Source organism: Tarenaya hassleriana, unplaced genomic scaffold, assembly GCF_000463585.1.
Source record: "Tarenaya hassleriana unplaced genomic scaffold, ASM46358v1 Cleome17, whole genome shotgun sequence".
Classification (NCBI taxonomy): Eukaryota; Viridiplantae; Streptophyta; class Magnoliopsida; order Brassicales; family Cleomaceae; genus Tarenaya; species Tarenaya hassleriana.
The window spans coordinates 2,858,925-2,881,472 of NW_010965122.1; the positions used below are offsets into that span (position 1 = coordinate 2,858,925).

General features: G+C 34.5%; 4 protein-coding genes and 1 long non-coding RNA gene across 7 annotated transcripts in view; 3 read left to right on the plus strand and 2 right to left on the minus strand.

Moving 5' to 3' along the window:
* Positions 1-412, plus strand: part of LOC104810110 (clathrin heavy chain 2-like) — a 10,170-nt gene extending 9,758 nt beyond the window's left edge. The window contains exon 31 of the mRNA XM_010536306.1: positions 13-412. Coding sequence (XP_010534608.1) covers positions 13-85 — 73 coding nt within the window. The 3' untranslated portion in view covers positions 86-412. The remainder of the gene's footprint in view (positions 1-12) is intronic.
* A 232-nt stretch (positions 413-644) lies between these two features.
* Positions 645-3,627, plus strand: LOC104810111 (GDP-Man:Man(3)GlcNAc(2)-PP-Dol alpha-1,2-mannosyltransferase). 3 transcript variants are annotated; one of them, XR_771253.2, is made up of 8 exons: positions 645-1,027; positions 1,507-1,793; positions 1,899-2,085; positions 2,177-2,245; positions 2,355-2,548; positions 2,733-2,842; positions 2,949-3,253; positions 3,335-3,627. XR_771253.2 is itself a non-coding variant. In XM_010536307.2 (7 exons), the coding sequence occupies exons 1-7, from the start codon at positions 728-730 to the stop codon at positions 3,191-3,193; spliced, it is 1,392 nt and encodes a 463-aa protein (XP_010534609.1). In that variant the 5' UTR covers positions 645-727; the 3' UTR covers positions 3,194-3,627. The 3 variants fall into 3 exon arrangements, 1 of the variants encoding a protein (XP_010534609.1); XR_771255.2 differs by having other exon boundaries at positions 3,373-3,627; XM_010536307.2 differs by having other exon boundaries at positions 2,949-3,627.
* A 4,066-nt stretch (positions 3,628-7,693) lies between these two features.
* Positions 7,694-9,222, plus strand: LOC104810112 (transcription factor bHLH51). Its single transcript, XM_010536308.2, has 2 exons — positions 7,694-8,089; positions 8,580-9,222. Exons 1-2 carry the CDS (start codon positions 7,835-7,837, stop codon positions 9,075-9,077), a joined length of 753 nt encoding a protein of 250 aa, XP_010534610.1. The 5' UTR covers positions 7,694-7,834; the 3' UTR covers positions 9,078-9,222.
* A 219-nt stretch (positions 9,223-9,441) lies between these two features.
* Positions 9,442-9,917, minus strand: LOC104810113. The gene is made up of 2 exons (XR_771256.2): positions 9,817-9,917; positions 9,442-9,714 (listed from the first exon to the last, which is right to left on the minus strand). It is a non-coding gene; the product is annotated as an uncharacterized LOC104810113 (long non-coding RNA).
* An 828-nt stretch (positions 9,918-10,745) lies between these two features.
* On the minus strand, positions 10,746-12,328 carry LOC104810114 (taxadien-5-alpha-ol O-acetyltransferase). The gene is given in 2 exon segments (XM_010536309.2): positions 10,746-11,481; positions 11,483-12,328. Coding segments are annotated over 2 exon segments (1,293 nt in total). The 5' UTR covers positions 12,175-12,328; the 3' UTR covers positions 10,746-10,880.
* Between the last annotated feature and the right edge of the window lie 10,220 nt (positions 12,329-22,548).

A 22,548-nucleotide genomic window follows, 5' to 3' on the forward strand; every position in this document is an offset into this window, starting at 1 on the left:
CGCGGGACCGCCGCCTCCCATGGGAGGATTGCCAGGAATGCCTCCTATGCCACCTTTTGGAATGCCTCCAATGGGAAGCTATTAACCTCTAGACCCGATCTTTTTTCAACGCCGCCGAATCTTCATCGTTTTGCATTCCTCCTGCGATTTTTATTTTTCATTCGTTTTTTTTTTTGGGTTATATCCCCTTTCGCTACTTCTACTGGCCACGGGCCGAATAGCGGACAGATCAAAGATACGTCCCATGGGGTTCTTTTTTTGTGTTATTCTCGCATCGTAGGTCGTCGTCGTGTTGATATTATGTTCTGTAATATTCATCTGGTAGCACAGAGAGACGCATTTCTTTATCACGGGTTTCTGATTTGATCAGCTCTCTTGTCTTGTCCTGTAGGAATTCACACTTTCGTATCCATTTTTAAAATTGTGTTTCTCGTCTCTTCTTCCCTGTTTTATTTTAGTTTGCGAGGAAGTTTCCTCGTGACAACTTGAATCCACTGTAGATCCGTTTGAATCCACCTGGTTGATGACATTTCCCAAAGTTCGGTACCGATTACAAATTAGCCGAGATATCGGGGGGCAGAAAATGTTATTATTCATAGTTATGGGGTTTTCTTATGATATTTGTAAAGACCCGGATATTAGTTAAGTTTCCGGATTTTGCCCGGAAGTTTGAAAAATTAAATTCACTCGAACACTGCGACAGTTAGGATCTTCAGCGATCCTTTCCATGGCGATCTGTTTCTTCATCTCTGCCTTCCTCACGTTTCTCTCCGCCGTGTTTCTGCGTCTCTTTATATCGGTGATCGATTCCAGAAGGAGCAGGAAACGAGCTGTGGGGTTCTTCCATCCGTACACCAACGACGGCGGCGGCGGCGAGAGGGTGCTGTGGTGCGCCGTCAAAGCCATCCAGGAGGAGACTCCAGATCTCGACTGTTTCGTCTTCACTGGAGATCATGACTCTTCTTCCGATAGCTTGGCTCGCCGTGCCGTCGATCGTTTCGGCGTCCACTTGCTGTTTCCTCCTAAGGTTCGCTTCATCATTCTCTCTCTCTCTCTCTCTCTCTCTCTCTCTCTCTCTAGACATTGTTGGCAGCTATGTTAGTTTTGTGAGATTTTCAATTCGAATTATGATATTGGGGGTTTTGTTGGACCTAGTTTACGACTGATTCGTTCGAATTTGTTCGAGATCTTGCCAATGCTGTATTGTTGGATATGATAACCCTAGAGATTGAATTCGCCTGCGTATAAGATCACAGAAGAAGCCTGTAATATTTGGACACTTCTTGGAACACTTCAGTTCCCAAAGCTGTCTTTTTTCACACTGGGGGTTTATGTGTTTCGTCTCTCAATATTAGCTAATGAAGAACTTGATGTCCTTTTTTTCCCTGTTGATCTGGATACTATCTCTCTCACAGATTTCACATGCTGATTTGTTGGATTTCTGACTCATTTCATTCCCTTTCTTTCTGTGGATTCTGATTTTATGTTTGTATCTGGGTGGCTCAGGTGGTTCATCTTAATAAGAGGAAATGGATTGAAGAGACCACATACCCACGTTTCACGATGGTCGGCCAGAGCCTTGGTTCGGTTTATCTAGCTTGGGAAGCCTTGCGCAAGTTCACCCCTTTTTATTTCTTTGATACCAGTGGATATGCTTTCACCTATCCTCTTGCTCGGCTCTTTGGATGTAAAGTTATTTGCTACACACATTATCCAACTATCAGCTTGGATATGATTTCTCGTGTTCATCAGAGGAACTCCATGTATAACAACAATGCTTCCATTGCAAAGAGGTTTTGGTTTCTCCTTGATTAATGTTTTATACCTTGAAACTGAATATTTTGGTTAGATTGTACTTCTCTTTGCTAATGATATATATATTTTTTTCTTTGTGGCAGTAATTTGCTATCTTCATGCAAAATTATCTATTACAAAGTTTTTAGCTGGATGTATGGGGCAGTTGGCTCATGCACTCATCTAGCCATGGTCAACTCTTCGTGGACAAAGTCCCATATTGAAGCGATTTGGAAAGTTCCCGATCGAATTAGGCGGGTTTACCCTCCTTGTGATACTTCAGGACTTCAGGTTTTGATCCTTATGCGCCATGAATCTCATTACTTTGCCACTCTGCCTTTTAATATCCTGGTTCTTCCTAACGAGTTGAAGCATAAACCAGGCACTTTCTCTTAAAAGATCATCAGATCCTCCAAAGATCATATCGGTTGCTCAATTTCGCCCAGAGAAGGTGGGGATAATTGTATTAGACTTATGACAAGAAGATACTACAGTTTTAATCAATCAACTCCCGAGTTCAAAGTAGTCATTTTGCTTACTCATTTACAGTGATGTCCCAGGCTCATATGCTTCAACTCGAGGCCTTCTCACTAGCCTTAGAGAAGTTAGATCCACACCTTCCTCGACCCAAGCTCCAGTTTGTAGGCAGTTGCCGGAACCAATCAGACGAAGAACGTCTTCAGAAACTGAAAGACAGATCAGTTGAACTAAAAGTGGATGGGGATGTGGAATTCTACAAAAACGTTATGTATAGGTTTGTGCAAGTTCGTCATGATCTTTATTTTAACCGCTTTGTCTAAGGTAATGCCTGAAGCACCTGTGATATGGAATGTCTAATCTAATCCTAGCAGTAACTGGTAAGAGCAAAAAGAATTTCGGGTCACGGGTTTAGGAATGGAGCTTTGAGAATTGACACCAATGTAATAAAATATTTGCAGGGACCTTGTTACGCTACTGGGAAATGCAGTTGCAGGAATACACTCCATGGTAGACGAGCATTTTGGCATCAGTGTTGTCGAGTACATGGCTGCAGGAGCCATCCCGATAGGTCAGACTTAGGACTCCATATGTGGCTTTTTAACAATTCAATTTCAACTAACTCCAACTGTGTTCCAATTCCAATACCAACCATTTTTTCTTTCACTTGTGCACAGCTCACAACTCAGCTGGTCCGAAAATGGACATCGTGTTGCAAGAAAACGGACAGAGAACAGGGCTTCTCGCCCAGACCGTGGAGGAATATGCCAATGCCATCCTCGAGATTGTGAAGATGTCAGAAACCGATAGGCTCAAGATGGCTGAAGCCACGAGAAAACGGGCGGCAAAGTTCTCCGAACAGCGGTTTTTTGATGACTTCAAAACCGCCATCCGACACATTTTCACTAGCTCTTCGAAATGACAGCTTCAAGCCCTCAATATTTGCGGATCATATACTAACTTACACAAAAACATTTCTAAGGTACCCTCCTTTTGTTTTTATTCATTTCATTCTTTGCAGCCGACAGAAGAAAGACGTATTTGTTTTTTCCTTTGTTACCAGAGATACAAATGCAAGTTTTTAAGAAAGATATGTATCAGATCGCACATAAACGACAAGCACTTCCTATCTCAAACCTTGAAACGGCAAGGTGTCTCGATGTGGCCATGTTTCACTTCTCTGGTAAACCTCCTCTCTTTCGTCTTGAATCGTCCACTTATCCTCATTCAATTGCTCAAACGGTTTGAGTTCTTCTCCATTTCGGATCTTCTTGATTGATGCTATGGAGATCACGTACTTGTTCTTACGGAATTTATTTCTTCTTGTTGAGGGAAAAATAGAAACCCATTTCGATAGGGATGCTAATAGAGTATCTTAAACGGTCATGTTAGAGAATAGAGACTTTATTCTTGAATGGCATGGAAGTAGAGGTTCTTTTTCGAGGTTTGAGCATATTAATCTAAACTCATGAATCTTAGGTGTGTCCATTTTCATTCATAAGATGTTGCCATAGTAATAGTGACCAGTGAGAATCTTTGGGGTGTCAAATGGGCCGCGGGTCGAGCCGACCTGACTCGAACCTGCAATTGGCCCGAGGGTTTTGGCTTTGAGTTTGGATCGGTTAGAATTTTTCAGGCCTATAAAACCAAACGAGAAGTCCGATCCTATAGGACTCGGGTTCGGGTTCGAGTCGGATCGGCCCGATTTACACCTTATTTTTACATTTGGATTAAGTTTTTTTATCATTTGTTTTTTTTATAATAAAACCGGGTTTTTGGGTTGGTCCGAAGTCCGTCGGGCTCAACTCGACCAAACCTGATTTTCGAATTGAGTCTTGGTTCGAAATCCCAAATTTTTCTGGCCTAAAAAAATTAACGTTCCGATGATTTTTCGGATGGACTCAGATCGAATTTCGGGCCTTGGATTAAAATTAAATGCCCTGAGTGTGAGATTTGTAGATAAAGCCTTATCCGAAACACGTAGAATACATTCTGAAATTATCCACATGGTTTAATTCCACTCGTTTGTCACATGCGGACATTACACTTCCTGTTTGGTGGCCGATTAAATCAGAGCACTAAATACTAAATAGGATAACCACTTATAAAGGCACATAACAAAAATGCAGTACAACTTGATAATCTTGTCGGTAGATGAATAGTACCATAAGATGATATCACCTTCTTGCCATATTTCGCATGACCAAATCCTATATACGAAGAAAATATGGATTAGATGAACGTTTTGTAATATTTTAGTGGGGATTGTGAGAGTCTAAATTAATATACCATTGAATTCATCGCAACTTTGTCGTTATTACAACCATCATCATCGAGTATTGTCATTCGTTGAAATTAATAGGATTTCACGAGGAAAAAAAAAACGTCCATCCTCATCACAAATTATAACAAAAATTCTTATTATTATTAGGGAAAAATACCTAAAAATTCATGAATCTATATTTTGGTGTAATATTAATTTCTTAAGTTGTAGATGCGCTATTTATTCACGAACTTACATTTTTTAACACAATAATCCCTAAACTTATATTTTTGAACACCGTAATTCCTAAACTTGCATTTTTTAACACAGTAATTCTTAAACTTTGCTTTTGTCAATTAGTGGTATAGACGATTATGGAACTGTTAAACAAATTTAGGAATTATTATGTTAAAAAATGTAAGTTCGGAAATAAATAGGCGTACCAACAAATTCATGAATTAATATTACACCAAATTACGAATTCAGGAATTTTCAGATATTTTTCCCTTATTATTATTATTGTTGATGATTATGAACGAATTTAAATAGATAAATAGAAGTTTTAGATAAAGTTTAAATTACAATAAAAAAAATTAACGTTTAGAATAATAAAAGCAACGTAATCCAGATTAAAAAAGAAGAAGAATAATAATAGATAGATTAAATCTCTCTAATTTCCAATATATTCCTTCCAACACATCTTGGAACAATCTCAAATTTAATCTGATTTAGCTGTCACGTGTAGGAAAATCTTATGATTGGATACAAAACCTTACCACATTTAGACATTGGTTGGGTAATTAGATAAGTTATTATTCTCATGTGTTTGTGAGTTATTATTATTGTCAAAAGCTTTTTGATCGTTCATGTTATTGTATAATAGTCTCGTTGATCAATCTCCCTCCTACTTTTCCTTTGGTCCAACAAGTATTAGTTTCTGCTTTTTAATGATTATAAAAACGCGAAATTTTCCGCTGTCGGTCGTCAACAATAGTTTTTTTTTTTTTTTTTACAGATCATAGCCGAGTGATCAAACTTGGGGTGTGAGGTAATTTTTTGAGATTGAGTGTTCGATTCCTGACTGGTGGGGAAGGAGGTAATTTCTGGATTTATATGATGCATATACAAAGGATGCTCTCGCACCAGAGATTTACCTAGTCAGCACGTCTGAAGGGTAGCAGGTATGATCACTCCGTTATAAAAAAAACAATAGTTCTTTTTAAAATAAAAAAAAAATCTCCTCACCACTATTCTTATGGAAATTATGGGTTAAGGTAAAGGCGAAAAGATGGACCAAATGAATGCTACGTCCAATATATAAAATGGTAAATTGATTACTCTAATTTTTAATTATGACATTGAAACAAAAGCATATGCGGTTATAAGAGCTGTGTAATGGGTGTTGTACTTGTAAATGTCATTGGGGGGATTTGATAAATATATTCAATTCTAACCATAATATAAGAAATTAATGGCGAGCGTGACTCTTTCGGGCCTACACACATCTCGCAAATTGAAAGACTTTGGAACTCAGATCAAAGTCTGGTTGGTGGTTTTGCATTGCGCAAAGACATTATTGACACATGTTTTCTCTTCGGGCATGTGACAATACATAGAAACCGGACAAGATGCGCCACCAAAATTTTTTATAAGATCTTGTCAAAGATCACATGAACTATTTCTTTGTATATGTAATTACTTTACCTTTTAAATCTAATAATTTGGATTCTATAACACTATTGGAGATTTTTTTGACCGTTTATAATATATCAAAAATCATATCTTTACAAAATATTCCACATAGTCCATGCATAGTGTCCATTACCACTGGTCGTTTTTTTAAGAAAATATAATTTTCACGTATTCTTACCTAATCTTGATTAACCAGTTAAACCGACACAATCCAATAATTAGATATTTTGTTCTGAAGATTCTTTTATTTTTTATTTTATAAACGGATGTCTTTAACCAAAATTCGTATTATTTTAAATATTTGTCAAGTATTATTGTGTTTATTAATGCATTTGAACTATTTGAGATGAGAAAAAAAAATGGAGGTGATTTATTCAATGTAATAGCTCATGTGTCATCACTAAAATTTTTGGAAAAGAGAATCATATTATATATATATATTTCTATCCAAACTTTTGATATATATCTTTTTTGTAAAGAGAATAAATTTGGAAAATGATTGGAACATAAGAAAGATTTGGAATCTTGGGTTATCTTAAAATTAAGACCACCCATCATCATCTCTAATCTTTTCCGGTAAGCTTTTGATATGAGTCCAAAAAACTAAAGAGATAAGAAGCATGCCCCAATAATTATAATTAGATAAACCTTGTCACATCATATTTCATTTTAGATCATGATATATGCATTTCCTTCCTTTAATAAATATTCGATTTTCATCATATAATATTTCTAGTTATAACTGTCGGTTATCGTTCTATGTTACCGAAACCGACAAGTCATACCGTTTTTTGGCTAATACCATTAACTTTGAACTTATAGAAATTATTTAAATCATATATATGTATATATATAGTTAGAGGCATATATTCAAATGGTTCAAACTTTAAAAACTTTTCTGTTTCAAATATCTTGAAAATTCAAAGCCTTATTTGTTAGCGTTTTTCCGAACAACTTCTAGGAATCTTCATATATATATATATATATATATATATATATATGCATCATGCATGTGTGTGTCACAAGACGATGATAATAATTATAATGTTTGATTTTTTTTTTTTTATCTAGGCAGTTCAATATGATCCCATTCATCCATTCGCTGCATTAAAAAAAGTTATAAATTTGTAATTTAACTGGAAATATTCAACATGAAATTACAACCATGGTATCATATCATACTCCTAAATCTGCAGGTTAAACCATAGCAGGACAATGATAAAATGAAATTAATGAGCAAAAAAAAAAGCAGAATGAATGGAGGCTATGTAGATAAGATTAAAGTATAATTATTAAAATTGACCAACAAAAAAGTCTCCAAAAAAATATCGTATTTGATTTGAAAAAAAAAAGAAAAGGAAAAAAACTAAAAAAAAAATACATCTCACCAATCATCATCGTTTTAATTGCGTCCTTCACTCATTATTTTTAGATCCACCAGAATGCAACTAGCTCTGTCTTCCCTCTCTCTCTCTCTCTCTCTCTCTCTCTCTCTCTCTCTCTCTCTCTCTCTCTCTCTCCAGAAAAGGAAAAGCTCAAACAATAAAATAGAAATTCAGGAACTTGAAAAACAATATAATCATTAATAATAGGCAGATATAATAATCGATGGAAACATCATACGAATCGGCCAAGTGGTCAGGTTGTAGCGCTCAGTTTCTGTGGGCATTGCAGCCTGAGCCATCGGAGTCGGAGTTTCATGTCGGGTTCTCCTCTTCCTCCTCCGGCAATTTCCCGGCTGATTGCGGCGGCGAGAGGGCCGATTCTCTGTCAAGGAGCCACCGCATGGCGGAGAAGCGGCGCCGCGACCGTATCAACTCCCACCTCGCCGCTCTCCGGAAACTTGTTCCAAACTCCGACAAGGTATTAAAACAAAAAACAGCTATCTCCTCTCGTACCTTATTTCGTTTGTGATGCTCATATTTTAATTTTTATTTTCTTGTGGTCTATCAAAAATCGGTTGAATCCTCGGTAAAATTTGTTTATATTCAAGATTTGGAAATATTGAAATCTTCGATTATATTCTTTTTTATTTAAGAACTGATTAATATGTTGTTGGGAAGCACAGCCAATGAATGATTTCAGATGGTGTCCTTACACAAACCTTGTAATAATTTGCAAGCTACGTCTATGCATATAACCACATATATGGTATCGATTCTCTCAATCATCATCAAGCAAAAACATATATATATATATAGTAAGAATCCCTTAAGAAATTAGATTGTTACACCTATATAAAGTATACACACACACACACACACACACACATATACACACACGACGAATCTCATGTTAAGATTACCAAAACAAGCATGAGTCTGATTTGGTGTCTTCTTGGGTGGTGGAACAGTTGGACAAGGCAGCTCTACTGGCAACAGTTATACAACAAGTGAAGCAACTCAAACAACAAGCAACAGAATCTCCCATCTTCTCGGATCTTCCATCCGAATCAGACGAAGTCACTGTCAACCTCAGCAACACTGTTCCAAACTTCGAATCAGATACCCAAGAATGCAAAGGAGGAGATAGGGTTCTTCTCTTCAGGGCCTCCTTTTGCTGCGAGGATCGTCCCGAGGTGCTCTCGGAGATCATCCGGGTCCTCAAGAAGCTTCAGCTCGAGACCATCCAAGCCAATGTCATCTCCGTTGGTGGACGAACGAGAAACAATTTCGTCCTCATGAAGAAAGGGTGTGGCTCTGAAGAGAATAGCGCTGCTTCAGCCACCGCTCTGAAGCAATCGCTAGGAGCAGTGTTGAGCCGAATCACATCTTCGTCGTCCACAACCTCGGTTTGTAGGATCAGAAGCAAGAGACAGAGATGGTTCCTGTCTTCCCATTACTCACAATGAGAAGAATCATTCACTGATTCACTATATCGCCATACACAGATATGTTTCACCATACGAGTCTATCAGACAAGACAACTGCTAAGATTCTTCTGTAGCCATTCATGTTATAGTTAACATATCGGTTCATAAGGATCCGACAACATAAGATACAAGTCGTAACAGGAGAAGAACCATAAAACTACCAAGGTGCAAAATCTAATTCTAACCAAATGCACATCATCTATACTTGACGCAAACCTAGGAAAATTGTCTAACGAATAAAGGGTTTCACAATGTACCTAGAAAAAACGTACCTGGAATTGAAGAAAATAATATGATCCAAATCTCAACGGCAAAAGAGGAAAATTTTGATCGGGAAGAGATAAATAAGCAAAAGCAGAATGGTAACCGAAGCTTATATGAAAATTCAAAACGAAAGCGAACACAAATAAATGATTGAAATCATCCAACAACAGTGTCGCCCAGAAAACTAGAAACTAAACGAGTCCAGACAAATCGAAACAGAGAAACCGAGAACAAGAGCGGACAAAAGCCGAGCGAACAGGAGGAAGAGCGAAGCCGTTATCTGGTTCTACTTGGATCTCTGTCTCATCTTTCTTCTCTTCCTCTTCAACCTTCTCATACGCTTCTTTTTCCACTGAAAGAATCATACAAAACAATTTTCAGCTCGACAGGAACTTACCGATTGAAAACAATGCACGAATCGAACAAAGAGAATACGCAATCGGAAGATTGTTACCTTGGCTCTCATGGCGGGAAAAGGGGGACGATGTTACTCTGTGTTCGTAAAAAAACCCTAATCGACGATTTCGCGACGGAGACAACAAAAAGGGATAAAACTAGAGAAGATAGGCGCCGGAGCTGCAGGTCGTATATATATACCCCTGAAACCCTAACCAACGGCAGGCTGATAAAGGCCGGAAATATTTGGGCTTTTTCCTTAAGACAATATAGTCATAAACATGGGCCTTAAGCCCATTATGTTTATCCAGCCCATTTGCTTGAATCATAACGCAATTAATTATTCACATTCAAAGCTCATGCGCTTTATCATATTTCAAAAACCGATTTGCAATTATTTGTAATAATTATTTTTCTTATTAGGAAATGTAATTAATTATGTATGGCAGCCAGGACAGATGTGTAAAAAAAAAAAATACAACACATTGCATGTTCGACCAGCTATTTAAAATCAATTTTAAATAAAAGTCAATCATTAACCTATTTAATGAGTATCGAATTGGGTTCATTCCCCCTCGGTTTAGTTGACATTCTGCCAAATCTTTCCTCACAGATACGCCCAATGGTACATGTCTCGTTACAGATTTATTGTCAAGATTTTATTTGATTATCATATTCAAAGTCCACAAACCGAAGAATGAATATAATTCTAAGATATACCTATTTGACATTGATATATATACATTAATACATATATGTATATGTAAGAGTAGTGCACGTCTAACAAAACGTGAATAATTTACATGCTTTGTAACAATTAGGCAAATTGTTTGATATATCATGGGTGGCAATTTTCATGCCAATTTTGAGTTGATAAATTGGACCGTCCAATTACAGAAATTGGGTCCAATCAACGTCGTAGCAAATAGTTATTAGGTTTTCAAATATATACACGACATAGTATTAGTTAGTTGATTTCAATATATCTTGATTTGGTTTCTATTTACCAAATAAACACATATATTTACATTTGGAAAGTAGTTTAGGAAATAAATAAAGTCAAAACTCAATGTAACACAAGTCAACGCAATGAGATTTCAACATTATTATTAAAAAAATTAATTAGAATTCTCCGTCTAAACTGTAAGCACGCTTCACGAGATTCTCATAAGCGTCAACGGCGCTTGACGGAACCGCTACCATCACTTTAACGGCGTCGTTTTGTTCGGGAACCGGAAGCAACAAACAGTACCGGTCACAACATACCGATCCCACATGAACCGGTTCACCTAAACCGAAATCAAGCCTCTCCAAACCAAGCCTTGACCACTGCGACAGTATCAGGACTCCCACCGAGTCAGGACTCGCCCTCGCCTCGCTCACCGCTTCGACCACTGATCTTACGTACTCGTCGTCGACTCTTTCCTTTGCCCGCTTCACGAGCATGGTCGTGTGCCCTAAACCCTTTTCTGTCAAATCTTTGACCGTGGTTTGGGCGCATCCGACGACGAACGCGTTCCCGTAGAACCCGGTGGGTAGACTCGGCTTGACACGGTCCCGTACGTTGATGCTGAAGAGAAGTTTCAGGGTCTGGTTCGAAGGGAGGTTCAGCGATCTCGCCCAGCTCCGCCATACATGCGCTGAGAGCACCTCAAACAACGTGTGTTTCGACTCACTGAGTCGGCTAGCGAGTTTCGTCAGCTCGCTGAGTTGCTGTCTCTCGACGGTTCAGGAACCCACACAAATCCGGCACTCGGTTGAACTCGGGATGACTCAGAGAGTTACGACCCGCTGGAGGTGGCCGCTTCCACGGCGAGGGGTCGAGCAGGTGACGATCCCACACGTGTTTCCGCTTCAACTCAGCTTGAGTTGGACCGTTTCTGCATAATTCGGCGAATAAGTGGAGAAACTCGGTGCTTCCGATACCGTCGGAGAGGCAGTGGTTGATGCCGAAGGCCAACGCAGCGCCGCCGTCTCGGAGCCATGTCAGCTGGACAACGAGAGGTGGGGCCCCGGCGAGAACATCGCCGACGTGGAGAGACAGAAGCTTCCTCCAGCTCGTCACGTGCCGTGGAGCTCTCTGAAAGTCGTTGCACGTGAGGTTGTCGGAGACGGCTTCGAGAAACAGAGCACCTTGGCCACGACAATGGACCTCGAGACCCAACCCGCCGGATCTTTCACGGACTCGTCCGGCGAAGGGGAAGTAAGGGACGAGTGAACGAGAGAGAGCGGATTTGACCCGACCCGTGATAGAAACCGGGTCGAACCCGGGCCGGGGACGGTAGACGAGGAGGTACTCGATGGTGAATCGGAGGAAGAGCTGAGAATCTATGGCGGAAAGAGACAGAACAGAGGAGGGTGTCGGATCTGAAGGAGTTACAACCGTGGCGTCTTTAACATGAACAGAAGATCCCATGCTATATGCTCAGATTTTTCCCCAGAAGCAGAGCGAGCGGGCGAGCGAGATAGAGAGAGAGATGTGATTCTTTCTGTGGATTGTGTGTGTGTATATATATATATGTGTGTGTGAGAGTGTGTATATTCACGTAGAGAGACAAGACAACTAGTTTGTCTTTCCTCTTTTGTTTTTGATGTGTTATATATTGTACAGTTTACTATGTGTATGTATGTATCGTCTGTCTCTAATATCTGTTCATCTTTTTGCCGCCTACTATTTAGTGTTTAACTTATTCTTTTTAAAAAAGTTAAAAGCTTTTTTTTTACAATTGTTTATTTATTTATTTATGCACAACCGATAAAAACACGTTCGCGGTCTTTTCCGCAATCTGAGAAATTGTTTCCGCATTTGTCCCGAAGAATCGATGAAATCATAAACAGTAAGACTAAGAAAAATATACAAATATTTTTTTTTTATAACCGAGTGTTCTAAACCAAGATTCAGACTAATTATGAATATCACGACCGTCCCTCTTCACATAGAGCTGAAAAAGAAAATTAGATTCAGCATTTAAAAAAATTAAAAAAAGAAAATATTGTGTGCCGTTTTTGTCCATGGACTCGAACAATCTTCCATTGAAAAGGTTTTGTGAATTTTTTTTATAGAGTTTAGATTGCTGTTTAAGAACCCTTTGTTTTGAAAAAACAAAATGTGCGCATTTAAGATAATATAAAAGACGTCAACTTGATTAATTATAATCTAAAAGATACCAATTTCATATAGTTATCTTTATCTTCCATGTTTAGTTAAATGAATGTGTCAAATTAATTGTTACCTACCATAAGGCACTTTTAAATCGTAATTAGGAGTAGCTATCTAGATTTTATTCTATTGTTTTTCAGTTCGATTATTTCGTTTTTTAATTTGTTTATTCAATTTTTATGTTTTTTTTATAAAGTTTCCCCAAATAGGTTTGAACTCGGATGAAGGGACTTCAATTTTTATGTTGGATTTTAGTTAAACTATTAATTTAGATTTGGTTTTCTATTGATAATTTAAAAAAAAAAATCTTTTTTTGGTTTCGATATTTTTAAGTTTAGTTCGAAATTATATTTTTATTTTAAAATATTTTAACATTCCATTTTTGTATTGAATTGGATTCCGCTATCAATGAATATTTATTATTATATTTGAACCGATTTAATTTTGTTTAATCTAAACAAATAATTATTTTTATTTATAATATCTAATTTGTCTTTATAATAGAGATGAATTAAAAAAATACTTTGTTAAAGTAAAACTATATATATATATAAATAGGATTATATGGCTAGATTTTTCTAAATTCTTGTCTAAATTTTGGTGGGAGGAAGGATTCATTCATGTTAAACATAGATCTCCCGTACCAAGAGTGGTTGGTTCAACTGGCAAGTGAGAATGCGCAAAGAGTGCTCCACATATTCGAATCCCACCATTGACAAATAACATATTATCGAAAATATAGATCTCTCATCTTCTATCATCTTCTATAGGTAATGCTATTATTTTCTCTCCAAAAAACGTAAGAATGTTCTTTTTTTGGCACCAACTTGTTTTTTTTTAATTGAGGTTACCAATTATGAAAATTCAGTTTGCGTAAATTTCATAATTTGAAATATCGTAATGTACATTTTATTATAGAAAGCAGTTTTTTCATGATCGTGGAGAATACGTGCGTGGAGCACTGGATGCATGCCGCCTTGAAAAACTTTGTAAACGTAATAATAAATGGGTTCGATTAATTAAATACCTAGTGTGTGTTCCCTTTCTACGACCGTTCCTTGTGCCGAAACTAAACACACCATATATCATTTTATTTTAGTGCATATAAAATAGATGATAAGATTATATACAATATGATAAAACATTGTTATAAATTTGTGTGATATAAAAGGGGAAATTTTTATTATTTGCCCAACAACTAAATCTATTTTATTTTTCTTTGACACAGAAAAGTGCAATAATGAATAATAAAATGCGTTTGGTGGGGTGGTGGTCTATAACGTGATGTGCTTTGTTGTTATTGGGTTGGGGAGGTTTTGCATGTGTCTTTGACAGTGAAAAAGATTTGGTGCCAAGATTCTCAGGGCATAACTTTATAGAACCAAGAGAAAAAAATATTATATACTTAGTAATTAAAAAAATGAATAAACAAATATATTTATTTTAACATGAACTCACAATAAACATTTGTATAATTCGGAAACAAAGCCGCTTTTGATTTTCGAATTTCACTGTGTGACGGTCTAGTCTTAGTCAATTTTCTTATGGACCCAAGAAATATTTAGACATCATATGATAATCTCACGTTAGTAGAATTTTTTCTTTTCCTTTCTCATGGTCGGTCCATATTTTATGACTTTAAAAGTAAATAAAATAATTTCATAATGATGATGAATACAGTAAATCGTATGGGGACCTTTGTATGTATTTTTTTTCAGCGTTCATATTGGATCGGTAAGATAAAGATACGATTCACATTCCCATTCCATAATATTAATAATAAAAAAACAGAATCTCGAGCAAATATGGAGTCCGAGTTAAATGGGTTTCTTTTTTTTTTTTTTTGGCGCAGAGTGGATGTATTTTTTTATTCTCTCTTTTTTTTTCTGAAAAGAAATTTGAAAGATATTGGAAGATTTTTTATTTAAAAAAAAAAGAAAAGAAAAAAAAAGGCGAAGAAGTTGCTTTCCGATAAAATCGATGTGGTGAAGGGAACACATTAAAGGTGGTATGTGTATAAATAGTGACTACACTTATTTCAGAGTTTTCGCGACAATTGGATGTTTTTTGTTTTCCATTTCATAATAATTGAAGTTTTACACAATTATTTTTATTTTTAAATAGATATCACTCAGTAATTTTTTAAAATAATTTCCAATTTTACATTTAATTAAAACTAGTGTAATTCTAATAAACTTTTTAATAACAATATAGTTTTTATCATTAAATCTATATTAAATAAAGATTTACGACACTTTTTTTTTATATTTTCTTAAAAATTGTGAAAAACTCTAAAACATCAATTATTCAAAACGGAGAGAGTAGTATATTAGATGATGTTAATTTTTTTTTGTCCAAAATACCCTTCATAATCACTCTTATTAATGACAGAATATTATGATCAGTTTTTACTTCCCAATAAATTAATGATGATTAAATTTAGAATAAAAAAGTAAATTGGAAGTATGAAAACGTAATTTGTTTTTAAACAAAAATTTTACTCTAAAACTTCATCTAAAATTAAATGGAAGGAGTAGTAAACAAGATAAACGGACAAATGTAAACCGACTGTAAATCTGATATTTTCTAAATTAATACGAAACTTATAGAAGATGTGACTTTTTTATATTATGATATTTTTATTGTATTTGGATTTTTTTTATTATATTAGTAATTATATGTTTTTGTGTAATTGAGTTTTCTTAAGAACTAAAATTTTATTTAGTATATTTTGATTATATTACAATTTATCGAAATTCGGGTAATTTAACAAATAGAAATTCTAACACCGGTCTATATGAATTCAATGGAACGAGTGAAATGATGGGATCATAGAGTAGATTTCGGTAATAAAAGGTGAAATAAAATGGGTTAGTGTTATTTTTTTTTATAAGAAATGGGTTACTGTTATTGTTTTTTTTTTATAAGAAAGGGGTGGGCAATTCGGTTCGGGAATCTAATCCCGAACCGTACCGAATCGATTAATTTGGGAACAGTTTGGTTCGGTATTATATAAAAATACCGAACGGTACAAGATTTAAGATACCGAACGGTTTGGGAACGGTTCGGTTCGGTTCGAAAAATACCGAACGGTATTCGGTATTTTTATTTTTTAATTAAAAAATATTTATATTAATAATTAATTATGATAATTACTATATTTTACTTAATAAATATTTTATTTTTATCTCTTTTTATTTATATTATTTTTTGTCTTTTTTATACTGCATACACTTTACTTGTTGGTAAAGAAGGATTTCTACATATATGATATAATTTTTGAAGTGTAATTTAAAATTTTGATCATATTTATAGAAATTTTCAAAATTATTATGTAAAATTTCCTTAGGGTTATATCAAGTTCAAAACTTTTATTTTGTTCTCTAAAATTATTATGTTGGATTTCTTTATTTTTATACTATATAAATTATGAATATGTTATGAACCATTCCGAACCGTTTCGAACCGTTCATGAACCTTCTTTATTTCGGTTTTTATTTGGTATTTATTTATTAGTACCGTAGCGTTCCAAACCGTCATAATACCGAAATGAACCAAACTGAATAATATACGGTATTAATTTGGTACAAATTTTATAATAACGAATAAACCGTTCCCGAACTGAACTGTTAAAATTTCGAACCGAATCCCGAAACGTCCATCCCTAAAATATCGTGTGTGTAACAACCCAATTAGGGTTTACCAAAAGTTTCCGTGAAACATGATTACATAATTCCTTTACCAAAAAAAAACATGATTATATTATAATTCTAACCGATAAAGATAGATTTATTGTCGTCTATTATGCAAATCAAATCCAATAAGGGAAAATCTTTTTAGTACAATTGCAGGATCGAATATCGTGGAATGATCATGTTGTCCTTAAAGATGGATAACTTAAGGACAAAAACATATTTTGGAAAATTGGGGGAAAATGATGATTTTTTAATTGACATGTGTGGAAAAACATGGGAAATTGAGATGATATTTGATAATATTGAAGGGGAAATTTCGATGGGTGGTTTGAAAAATTAGGCCAAATTAAAATGGGTGAAATAAGAGTGTGATAGTGTAGAGTTTGTGCTTTGTCGGGGCCTATGGACCCCATTCGATAAGAGGTTGTTAGATTTGGTCCGAATTTAATCTGTAATCAAATTTATAGATATGCACGAGGTGTTGTTTTTTAATTGGTTATATCCATTACTATATCCATACTTCATTTGCATATAATTTTCTGGTCTCTAACTAGATTTCAAAGGTTGATATGCAATTTTTTTAATTAATTATTGATGTTTTTAAATAACTAATTATTTTAAGATAAATTCTAAACTAATCCAGAATTTAAAATTTTATATGAAAGATGCAATCTACGATTTGAATTAACCAAACAAAAAAAAACTACAGAGAATAATGCCATCACACATTGCATGACATGAGCATTCGGTCCTCCTATTTTTTCAACGGTTTCCAAAAAATCAACACTAAGATTGTTAAGAATCCCTATTTATGCTCACGGGCCAAAGTCAGTTTCTTATGCGTCCACGAATATAATAAAGTCTTCATGGTATCTTATAATACATATATACTTATGGTATATTTGGTAAATATACATGCATATATTATTATAGATACATGGTATATATAATACGATTTTTTTCGAGAGATTCTCCAAGATGCCAACGTACCATTCTTTTCCCACACTTAAATTAAAGCCCACTTATTATCTCCAAGATTTGTGATCGAGGGTATAGAATTCTAACGGTATATCCTCACTCCCATGACATTTCCACGAGTGGTACACAACGCTACTCATTATGTGTGGGCGCATATATGTATAAGATTTTGTAAGGATATGATGATATAAGATAAGAGGGGCATCAAAATATATGCCTTTATACCATCAGTAGATGCATGCTATCCAAAAAACAGTTCAAACGATTAAACAAGATGCAACCGTCTTTACTGTCTTGAGTTCGAACCTTAAATTTGGAGAGAAGTGTATATTTCAAATCACATGGTTGGTCTACGGTACCAAAATTAGTCTGAACTTTGGTTATAAACACTCGGTTACCAAAAAAAATAGTAGATACGTGCTACAATGGCATATGCAATGCATAGTTCTCTATTATGAAAAAAAGAAAGCAATTTGAATAATGCCTCTCCACTCTTTTTCATCTCCCCTCTTATCTCACAAGATTTCATTATCACTATACTCTTTATATATTTATCTTCTTTTTTTGTTTCTGTCATTATGTTTTCTCCTTACAACCAAAATGCCTTTTCAAGAGTTATTTTCCTGCTAACAAAGAAATGTCTTATTTGATTTCCGGTTCATTTTATTGGTTAAGTTGAAATATCGAACCGTTTCCGAGTTAGAAACACTATGTTTTAGTTTCTCAATCTTTACAACAAGATCTCATTCCAAATATCCGATGTATAACCAAATTTGAGTATCAACTAGATTCCTTATTATTCAGACTCATTCGATAATAAAACCCTACAACGACCAGAGACAAATGAGTTTGAATAGATTTCGCGAGATTGTGAATTGGTCATACTCGGACTGTACTTAAATTTATATAAATCTATAAATCTCCAACCGGTCCAATTCGATAAGATTATAAAAGAGATTATTCTTGTGGAGGATAGATTTAATACTTAATTACATTAATTGTGACAACCCAAAATACCGTAGGAGGGAGGGGAGTGATCGTCGGTGCAAAAGGCACGGACAAGGAGCAGCTCTTGACGAACTTCTGGGTAGGGGGTATATGGATGAATCGAATGCACCAGAATGAGAGCGATCCGAGAGCTGTGTAGGTATGAGACTACACAGTCAAAGATAACTTAAAGGAATTGATTGAACTACTCGTCGCAACAAGATGTATCTACCTTTTCGGTTACCCATCTCGAGAGAACTTCAAAGTTAAACGTGCTCGTTTTGGAGTAATCTTAGGATTAGGTGACCTCGTGGGAAGTATTTTACGGGATGTATGCGAGTGATGACAAAACACGTTAAAAGGTCACGTGTTGGTGTGTGGGAATAGCTCTATCATTCCGTAACGGTCCGAGTCGTTACATTAATGATAAAAAATATATATAAGTAGGGAAGATCTGACACCGACGAAGACGAAAGAAAAAAACAACATATAATAAAACTGTGTTTGTGTGTGTGCAAGAAGATACAATGTGAGGAAATTCGAAAACAAATACAAAATAAATCCTTGTCCGGGAGCTATTTTAGTCATGTGCCATCTATCAATACGTAGTTTTCAAGAAAGGGCGTAGGCCAATGCAGAGGTCCGAAATCATCTCTCTTTTTCCTTCTTTTGTTTTTGTTTTTATAAATAGCTTGATTATATATACATTTTCTTGTATATTTTTATTATATTATGAATAACTTTTTTTTTTTAGTTTTTTAAATTTTGGTGTGTATCCAAAACCCACATGCAAACATTATCCAACCAGGAATTTGTAGGGCCATATTTCAGCAACGGGCATGCCAAGTTGCTCAACTTTTTGCCTTGGACAAGTTGGTGGGATATTCCATGTCCTTTAGAAATATACATACACATTGTCACATTGAGAAAAACTATGTAGTCCTTTGAGTGATTTAGAATTGGATAGGGTTCAAATGAATATCATTCAATTTACTTGAAAATTCACTCTCATTATGATTAATCACTAGTACGTGAAGTGAAGGAATCCATCTCATTCACAAGCATATATATATATATATACATATACATATACATACATAGAGATCTTGTACAACAAGATGAAATACTCTTTTACCGTTGGCCTGTTTATTTAGACAAACGCTATTTACCCTAACAAAATTCAAAGGTTAAAGTTGTCATAAGTTTATGTACGGTTTCATATTTAGAGTCTCATTTCTACCATATTTTTTTTTCTGGATGATTAAAAATTATATCCATTCACTTTTTATAGTGTTTTTCTTATTAAATTCATGTTTTATTCACTTTTTATATTGCCTTAAAATTGTATCCATATTCACTTTTTTTTTCATATCTATTCAGATTGAATTCGGTTTTCATTAAAATAAATAAATTTTGATATTGAATTTGGAAAAAAAATCATTTTGATATTGAATTTGGTTCCATTATACTATCTAAATTCAAATGTTGGTGCCTGTAGAAAAATAAAATGCGGAAACATAATAAGACAAACGAAAATAAATGGAATTACTTTATTGCTACATTTCTTCTTCTTCTTGTTCCATTACAATGAAAATAACTCACATATTTATAGAAAAATTAACAAATGAAATAAAAGGAAATATAGATATAACGGAAATAAATATGATTCACAATATTTAATATAATATTGTGTTCCTCCAAAATCTAGATTTTTCTCCAATCACATATTCATTTTCCTACTTCAACATTTCCCCTCAAGATTGATTTTGAAAGAATGCAAAAATCAATCTTGAAAAGATAATGCGATAAAAATCCATAGACATTTTCATTGTCTTTTGAAAAATCCATAAACACCAAATTTAGTTCTTTTAGAGAATATTACTCATGTTCAAATCACTTCGCTTGACTTTGAAGTTCTACCTTTAACTCTTTTTGTCATAACACCTCGCTTGATCTTAGAGTTTTTAGGTTTGACTTCTTTTTGTCACAGCACCTCGTTTGATTTTGGGATTTTTACTCCTATTTGAACGATTTGGATATATGAACATCCAAAACTAAAAAAAAAGAAGAGATTGAGAAAAACGCCATGTTTGATACCATGTAGAAATAAAATAAGACAAATAGAAAAGAACGAAATTACTTTTATTGCTACATCTCTTCTTCTTCTGGTTACATTATAATGAAAATGAACTACATATTTATAGGAAAATTAAGAAATAGAGTAAAAAGGAAATATAGACACAATGAAAACAAATCAGATACACAATATTTGGTATAATGATATTGTATCCATTATTATTCTCCATCATATCTCTAATCTTATTTTACTCCAATCATATATTCATTTTCCTACTTCAACAGTGCCTAACTTTACAACTCAAGTTATCTGCCATCAAACATGCAAAATTATATAAATTTTAAGACAATTGCAAACCCAAATCACTAAAGAAAATAAATGCATAAATTCCTAAAGGACGAAGATAATATGGAAGATATACATAATATCTTTATACATATCTCGATATATTAGGAATATTGTTATATTAGGGTTTATACTTTTGTGTATATATTCCAATGTATAATCACGAGGAAATACAAGCTTTCAATATTCTTATAGATAACCAATAAAGAATAAAAAAAAAGTACTGGTATGTTTCTTACGAATCAAAGAAATTTGGAATTTGTAAATCGTTTCACGCTAAATAAAAACTAAAAAATTGGGGTTGGATGTGCTGTTTTTTTATTTTAAAAAAAATGATATTACACAAAAGAAATAATTGTAACGATTTTGTACATGTATCACCACATGTGAAATCGGACGTACGTAAGATTCCTTCGAGGTTTTTAAGGGAGAGAGAAAAAATGAGGTTGGGAATAAGACAAAGAAGATAGAAGTGCAATCTATATGCAAGTTCCCGAACTTCTTGCTTGAAAATGACACGAGAACTTTAATGATACATACATACATACATACATACAGTACACATATACACATACATTGATATATATATATATATATATATATATATATATATATCAACGTGTGGGTGTACGTATATACATACAAGAAAGATTCGGGTGTCAAAATCTAAAAGCCTGTCACCGGCCTCTTAATGAGTCCGCTTCATTATTTCGTCCAGAGAGCAATGCAAAGTTTTTAATTCCATAAAAGATGCAATTTGTCTGCTTCTGACCGAAGCTTTAAATGTATCAAACATGGTCGGCAAGAAAATTTGCATGGTTAGAAGTTGCTTTCTGTACGTATACATACATATATATGTGACCATATATGTATATATAGTTGGATGATCTTGGGTCATGATATATATAAATTTGCATGCTCAGAAGTTTCATTGTGTGCTTGCGTATGTATACACGTGACTATATATGTGTATATAGTTCGATGATCTTGGATCATGATATATATATCTCTCTCTTCAAAATTGTATGCCTCGGTTACAGAAATATTATAACTTAAGATGTATTTTTCTGGTTTAATTGAATTCCATTTTCGGTTTGTTTTGGTTTGCTGCAATTTTCTGTGAATTTTAATATGAAACTAAAAATACAAAATTACAACAAACCAAAACAAACCGAGAATGCAATTCAATTAAACAAGGAAAATATAAGACTAGATCACATAGATGGAGCCATATAATATGCATATTGAAATTTAGAGATTTTGGACGGCCAACAATTTTAAAATTTCGAATCATACAAAACTATAACATTAAAACCTAACACATATATCCAAGATGGGGTGATTCAATTGAACCATAAAAATATAAGACTAGATCACATATATCAAAATTCAAATTACATTATCAGATGTCATTCACCCATTCACGGAGCTATAAAATACGCATATTGAAATTTAGAGATTTTGGACGGCTAACAATTTTAAAATTTCGAATCACACAAAACTCTAACATCAAAACCTATCACATATATTCAAGATTGGATGGTTACA